The sequence below is a fragment of the Oncorhynchus masou genome, unplaced genomic scaffold (genome assembly GCF_036934945.1).
Source record: "Oncorhynchus masou masou isolate Uvic2021 unplaced genomic scaffold, UVic_Omas_1.1 unplaced_scaffold_564, whole genome shotgun sequence".
NCBI classification, from domain to species: domain Eukaryota; kingdom Metazoa; phylum Chordata; class Actinopteri; order Salmoniformes; family Salmonidae; genus Oncorhynchus; species Oncorhynchus masou.
The window spans coordinates 527,650-535,454 of NW_027012059.1; the positions used below are offsets into that span (position 1 = coordinate 527,650).

General features: G+C 56.5%; 1 protein-coding gene across 1 annotated transcript; it reads right to left on the reverse strand.

The window, feature by feature from the left end:
• Positions 1 to 300: 300 nt before the first annotated feature.
• Positions 301 to 1,475, reverse strand: LOC135536168 (stonustoxin subunit beta-like; the record flags this gene model as incomplete). The annotated part of the gene is made up of 3 exons (XM_064962552.1): positions 301 to 858; positions 1,090 to 1,149; positions 1,273 to 1,475. Coding segments are annotated over 3 exons (781 nt in total), but the record flags the coding sequence as incomplete, so codon positions are not given.
• Between the last annotated feature and the right edge of the window lie 6,330 nt (positions 1,476 to 7,805).

The following is a 7,805-nucleotide window of genomic DNA, read 5'->3' on the forward strand; positions in this document are numbered from 1 at the left end:
TCCAGGACTAGGATTCATCTGTGTCTGGGAAACCAGACCATATAGTTTAGTAGAAAGGAAGTGATACCAGCTTGTAGTGGGCTGACTAGTCCTGAATTGTCCTTTAGTTCCTGGACCATTTTCCATGCAGCTCCAGGTGACAGAGAACACATCAATTAGGACCGAGCCAACAAGCTGATCAATGATACTGAGGAGAATTACATAGAGACAGAGAACCAACTGAGAAAACATATCAATGGTTCTGAATGACAACCAATATACATCAACACCAGACATCATGATTCATGGAAATGTACAAGATTAAAACATTGCATTGAATTTTAATTAGTAACAAATCAGTTTACAGTTTAACCAGCTCAGCAGTATCATTATAATCATTGAGACAAAACCCAGGATAGAGGGGCTGAGTAAATGTGGTCTGGACTCTGTGGAGGAGGGTCATTGTGTCAGAGACACTGTAGAAGGACAGAGTACCTGCCTTGTGATCCAGGTACACTCCTACTCTGGAGGACTGAGGGCCTGATACTTTAGTCTCAACATTATTGTGTATGAACCAATAACCACCACTATAGTAATATAAACTCCAGGACTTGTTATTGAGTCCAAATCCACCATCTCTCCCTGTTCTGCTGATGTCTTTATATGAGACTGCTGTAACAACACCACCAGTCCACTCCACCTCCCAGTAACAGCGTCCAGACAGACCCTCTCTACACAGAACCTGCCACCAGTTGGTGAATCTGTCTGGATGGTCAGGATATGGTTGGACTTGGTGTGTACAGGTCACCTTTCTGTTCCCTTCAGACAGAGAGAGTTGTGTGTGTGCTGTGTTTGGGTCCAGTGTGAGCTGACAGGAATCTGGGAGAAGAGCAGAGACCAACGAGGGGAGTCAGAACAATAAGTTAAGTCAGATACTGTATCTCCCCTGTCTTTGATTAGAGCACAGCAGAGATCAAATCAGAGAAATATGAGGAGTCAGATAGAGACCCAGTCTTTGATTAGATCTACTATTGCTATATATTTCTAGAGGGATTGTTAGGAGTGTCAGTAAAAAGAGACTGTTAGTTACTTCACAATAAAGAGACTCACATTGTAACAACTGTTCTCTGGTCTTGGGCTCTGGAGGCAGTACAACATCCACTATATTCACTACAGACACACAAACACATTGACAGAGAGGGAATGTTATCATCAGACCATATTCCACATGTATATGACTAGTAGGGAACTTTCAATGGTCTAAAGTTGATGTTCTTATTGTTTTCAACACACCTGTAGTGGAGATCTTGGTCCATTCTCCTTTAAGGAAGTCTTCTAGTTTCTCTCTCAGTTCAGACACAGTCTGACTCACATCTCCAAAGGACTGAAGAGGACGGACAACGATGCTGGGTAAGTCTGAAGATACACTGATACTGGAGAGAGACTGATACCTCTGGAGAGAGAGAGAGAGAGAGAGACACTGATACCTCTGGAGAGAGAGACTGATACCTCTGGAGAGAGAGAGAGACTGATACCTCTGGAGAGAGAGAGAGAGAGAGAGAGAGAGAGAGAGACTGATACCTCTGGAGAGAGAGAGAGAGAGAGAGACTGATACCTCTGGAGAGAGAGAGAGAGACTGATACCTCTGGAGAGAGAGAGAGAGAGAGAGACTGATACCTCTGGAGAGAGAGAGAGACTGATACCTCTGGAGAGAGAGAGAGAGAGACTGATACCTCTGGAGAGAGAGAGAGAGAGAGAGACTGATACCTCTGGAGAGAGAGAGAGAGACTGATACCTCTGGAGAGAGAGAGAGAGAGACTGATACCTCTGGAGAGAGAGAGAGAGAGAGACTGATACCTCTGGAGAGAGAGAGAGAGAGAGACTGATACCTCTGGAGAGAGAGAGGGACAGAGAGAGAGAGAGAGAGAGACTGATACCTCTGGAGAGAGAGAGAGAGAGAGAGAGAGACTGATACCTCTGGAGAGAGAGAGAGAGAGAGAGAGAGAGAGACTGATACCTCTGGAGAGAGAGAGAGAGAGAGAGAGAGAGACTGATACCTCTGGAGAGAGAGAGACTGATACCTCTGGAGAGAGAGAGAGACTGATACCTCTGGAGAGAGAGAGAGACTGATACCTCTGGAGAGAGAGAGAGACTGATACCTCTGGAGAGAGAGAGAGAGAGAGACTGATACCTCTGGAGAGAGAGAGAGAGAGAGAGACTGATACCTCTGGAGAGAGAGAGAGAGAGAGACTGATACCTCTGGAGAGAGAGAGAGAGAGAGACTGATACCTCTGGAGAGAGAGAGGGACAGAGAGAGAGAGAGGGGGGGACGGACAGAGAGAGAGAGAGGGGGACGGACAGAGAGAGAGAGAGGGGGACGGACAGAGAGAGAGAGGGGGGGACGGACAGAGAGAGAGAGGGGGGGACGGACAGAGAGAGAGAGGGGGACGGACGGACAGAGAGAGAGAGAGAGGGGGACGGACAGAGAGAGAGAGAGGGGGGACGGACAGAGAGAGAGAGAGGGGACGGACAGGAGAGAGAGGGGGGAGAGAGAGAGAGGGGGGACGGACAGAGAGAGAGAGAGGGGGACGGACAGAGAGAGAGAGAGAGAGGGGACGGACAGAGAGAGAGAGGGGGGACAGGAGAGAGAGAGAGGGGACGGACAGAGAGAGAGAGAGAGGGGGACGGACAGAGAGAGAGAGAGGGGGGACGGACAGAGAGAGAGAGGGGGGGACGGACAGAGAGAGAGAGGGGGGACGGACAGAGAGAGAGAGAGAGAGGGACGGACAGAGAGAGAGAGAGAGGGACGGACAGAGAGAGAGAGAGAGGGGGACGGACAGAGAGAGAGAGAGAGGGGACGGACAGAGAGAGAGAGAGGGGGACGGACAGAGAGAGAGAGAGAGGGGGACGGACAGAGAGAGAGAGAGAGGGGGACGGACAGAGAGAGAGAGAGAGGGGGACGGACAGAGAGAGAGAGAGAGGGGGACGGACAGAGAGAGAGAGAGAGGGGGACGGACAGAGAGAGAGAGAGAGAGGGACGGACAGAGAGAGAGAGAGAGAGGGGGACGGACAGAGAGAGAGAGAGAGGGGGGACGGACAGAGAGAGAGAGAGAGGGGGGACGGACAGAGAGAGAGAGAGAGAGGGGGACGGACAGAGAGAGAGAGAGAGGGGACGGACAGAGAGAGAGAGAGAGAGGGGGACGGACAGAGAGAGAGAGGGAGACGGACAGAGAGAGAGAGAGAGAGGGAGACGGACAGAGAGAGAGAGAGAGAGGGGGACGGACAGAGAGAGAGAGAGGGGGACAGACAGAGAGAGAGAGAGGGGGGACGGACAGAGAGAGAGAGAGAGGGACGGACAGAGAGAGAGAGAGAGAGGGGGACGGACAGAGAGAGAGAGGGGACGGACAGAGAGAGAGAGAGAGGGGACGGACAGAGAGAGAGAGAGAGAGAGGGGGACGGACAGAGAGAGAGAGAGAGGGGGGACGGACAGAGAGAGAGAGGGAGACGGACAGAGAGAGAGAGAGAGAGGGAGACTGACAGAGAGAGAGAGAGAGGGGGGACGGACAGAGAGAGAGAGAGGGACGGACAGAGAGAGAGAGGGGGGACGGACAGAGAGAGAGAGAGGGGGGACGGACAGAGAGAGAGAGAGGGGGGGACGGACAGAGAGAGAGAGAGGGGGGGGACGGACAGAGAGAGAGAGAGGGGGACGGACAGAGAGAGAGAGAGGGGGACGGACAGAGAGAGAGAGGAGGGGGACGGACAGAGAGAGAGAGAGGGGGGACGGACAGAGAGAGAGAGAGGGACGGACAGAGAGAGAGAGAGAGGGGGACGGACAGAGAGAGAGAGAGAGAGGGGGACGGACAGAGAGAGAGGGGGACGGACAGAGAGAGAGAGAGGGGGGACAGAGAGAGAGAGAGAGAGGGGGGGGACGGACAGAGAGAGAGAGAGAGGGGGACGGACAGAGAGAGAGAGGGGGACGGACAGAGAGAGAGAGAGAGGGGGACGGACAGAGAGAGAGAGAGAGAGGGACGGACAGAGAGAGAGAGAGAGAGAGGGAGACGGACAGAGAGAGAGAGAGAGAGAGAGGGAGACGGACAGAGAGAGAGAGAGAGAGGGGGACGGACAGAGAGAGAGAGAGAGGGGGACGGACAGAGAGAGAGAGAGAGGGGACGGACAGAGAGAGAGAGAGAGGGGGACGGACAGAGAGAGAGAGGGGGACGGACAGAGAGAGAGAGGGGGACGGACAGAGAGAGAGAGAGGGGACGGACAGAGAGAGAGAGGGGGACGGACAGAGAGAGAGAGGGGGACGGACAGAGAGAGAGAGGGACGGACAGAGAGAGAGAGAGGGACGGACAGAGAGAGAGAGAGGGACGGACAGAGAGAGAGAGAGGGACGGACAGAGAGAGAGAGGGACGGACAGAGAGAGAGAGGGACGGAGACTGACAACTCTGGAGAGAGAGAGAGAGAGAGAGACTGATAAGAGAGATAAGAGAGGGAAGGACAGAGAGAGAGAGAGGGACGGACAGAGAGAGAGAGAGAGGGACGGACAGAGAGAGAGAGGGGGACGGACAGAGAGAGAGAGAGGGACGGACAGAGAGAGAGAGGGACGGAGACTGACAACTCTGGAGAGAGAGAAAGAGAGATAAGAGAGGGAAGGACAGAGAGAGAGAGAGGGACAGACACAGAGAGAGAGAGGGGGACGGACAGAGAGAGAGAGGGGGACGGACAGAGAGAGAGAGGGGGACGGACAGAGAGAGAGAGGGGGACGGACAGAGAGAGAGAGGGACGGACAGAGAGAGAGAGGGACGGACAGAGAGAGAGGGACGGACAGAGAGAGAGGGACGGACAGAGAGAGAGAGAGGGACGGACAGAGAGAGAGGGACGGACAGAGAGAGAGAGGGACGGACAGAGAGAGAGAGAGAGGGACGGACAGAGAGAGAGAGGGGGACGGACAGAGAGAGAGAGGGGGACGGACAGAGAGAGAGAGGGGACGGACAGAGAGGGAGAGGGGGACGGACAGAGAGGGAGAGGGGACGGACAGAGAGAGAGAGGGGGACGGACAGAGAGAGAGAGGGGGACGGACAGAGAGAGAGAGGGGGACGGACAGAGAGAGAGGGGGGGACGGACAGAGAGAGAGGGGGGACGGACAGAGAGAGAGAGGGGGACGGACAGAGAGAGAGAGGGGGACGGACAGAGAGAGAGAGGGGACGGACAGAGAGAGAGAGGGGGACGGACAGAGAGAGAGAGGACGGACAGAGAGAGAGAGGGGGGACGGACAGAGAGAGAGGGGGGACGGACAGAGAGAGAGAGGGGGGACGGACAGAGAGAGAGAGGGGGGGGGCGGACAGAGAGAGAGAGGGGGACGGACAGAGAGAGAGAGGGGACGGACAGAGAGAGAGAGAGGGGGACGGACAGAGAGAGAGAGAGGGGGACGGACAGAGAGAGAGAGGGGGACGGACAGAGAGAGAGAGGGGGACGGACAGAGAGAGAGAGGGACGGACAGAGAGAGAGAGGGGGACGGACAGAGAGAGAGAGGGGGGACGGACAGAGAGAGAGAGGGGGACGGACACAGAGAGAGGGGACGGACAAAGAGAGAGGGGGACGGACAGAGAGAGAGGGGGACGGACAGAGAGAGAGAGAGAGGGGGACGGACAGAGAGAGAGAGAGAGAGGGGACGGACAGAGAGAGAGAGAGAGGGGGACGGACAGAGAGAGAGAGAGAGGGGGACGGACAGAGAGAGAGAGAGGGGGACGGACAGAGAGAGAGAGAGGGACACGGACAGAGAGAGAGAGGACACGGACAGAGAGAGGACACGGACAGAGAGAGAGGGGACACGGACAGAGAGAGAGAGGGACACGGACAGAGAGAGAGAGGGACACGGACAGAGAGAGAGAGGGACACGGACAGAGAGAGAGAGGGGACAGAGAGAGAGAGAGAGGGACGGACAGAGAGAGAGAGAGAGGGACGGACAGAGAGAGGGGGACGGACAGAGAGAGGGGGACGGACAGAGAGAGGGGGACGGACAGAGAGAGGGGGACGGACAGAGAGAGAGAGAGAGAGAGAGAGAGAGGGACAGAGAGAGAGAGAGAGGGGGACGGACAGAGAGAGAGAGAGAGGGGGACGGACAGAGAGAGAGAGAGAGAGGGGGGACGGACAGAGAGAGAGAGAGAGAGGGGGACGGACAGAGAGAGAGAGAGAGAGAGGGGGACGGACAGAGAGAGAGAGAGAGAGGGGGACGGACAGAGAGAGAGAGAGAGGGGGACGGACAGAGAGAGAGAGAGAGAGAGAGGGGGACGGACAGAGAGAGAGAGAGAGAGGGGGGGACGGACAGAGAGAGAGAGAGAGAGGGGGGGCGGACAGAGAGAGAGAGAGAGAGAGAGGGACGGACAGAGAGAGAGAGAGAGGGGGACAGACAGAGAGAGAGAGAGAGGGGGGACAGACAGAGAGAGAGAGAGGGGGACGGACAGAGAGAGAGAGAGAGGGGGACGGACAGAGAGAGAGAGAGGGGGACGGACAGAGAGAGAGAGAGGGGGACGGACAGAGAGAGAGAGGGGGGACGGACAGAGAGAGAGAGAGAGGGGGACGGACAGAGAGAGAGAGAGAGAGAGATAGGGACGGACAGACAGAGGGACGGACAGACAGAGGGACGGACAGACAGAGGGACGGACAGACAGAGGGACGGACAGACAGACGGACGGACAGACAGAGAGAGAGGGACGGACAGGCAGACAGACAGAGGGACGGACGGACATACAGAGAGAGAGGGACGGACAGACAGACAGAGAGAGAGGGACGGACAGACAGAGAGAGAGAGAGAGGGACGGACAGACAGAGAGAGAGGGACGGACAGACAGACAGAGGGACGGACAGACAGACAGAGAGATAGGGACGGACAGGCAGACAGAGAGATAGGGACGGACAGGCAGACAGAGGGAAGGACAGACAGAGGGACGGACAGACAGACGGAGGGACGGACAGACAGACAGAGGGACGGACGGACAGACAGAGGGACGGACGGACAGACAGAGAGATAGGGACGGACAGGCAGACAGAGAGATAGGGACGGACAGGCAGACAGAGAGAGGGACGGACAGACAGAGGGACGGACAGACAGAGGGACGGACAGACAGAGGGACGGACAGACAGACGGACGGACAGACAGACAGAGAGGGACGGACAGGCAGACAGAGAGGGACGGACAGGCAGACAGAGAGGGACGGACAGGCAGACAGACAGAGGGACGGACGGACATACAGAGAGAGAGGGACGGACAGACAGACAGAGAGAGAGGGACGGACAGACAGAGAGAGAGAGAGGGACGGACAGACAGACAGAGAGAGAGGGACGGACAGACAGACAGAGGGACGGACAGACAGACAGAGGGACGGACAGACAGACAGAGTGACGGACAGGCAGACAGAGGGACGGACAGAGAGACAGACAGACAGACAGAGGGACGGACGGACAGACAGAGAGATAGGGACGGACAGGCAGACAGAGAGATAGGCACGGACAGGCAGACAGAGAGATAGGGACGGACAGACGGACAGAGGGACGGACAGACAGACAGAGGGACGGACAGACAGACAGAGGGACGGACAGGCAGACAGAGGGAAGGACAGACAGAGGGACGGACAGACAGACGGAGGGACGGACAGACAGACAGAGAGATAGGGACGGACAGGCAGACAGAGAGATAGGGACGGACAGGCAGACAGAGAGAGGGACGGACAGGCAGACAGAGAGAGGGACGGACGAGAGAGACAGGACAGACAGACAGAGGGACGGACAGACAGAGGGACGGACAGACAGACAGAGAGGAACGG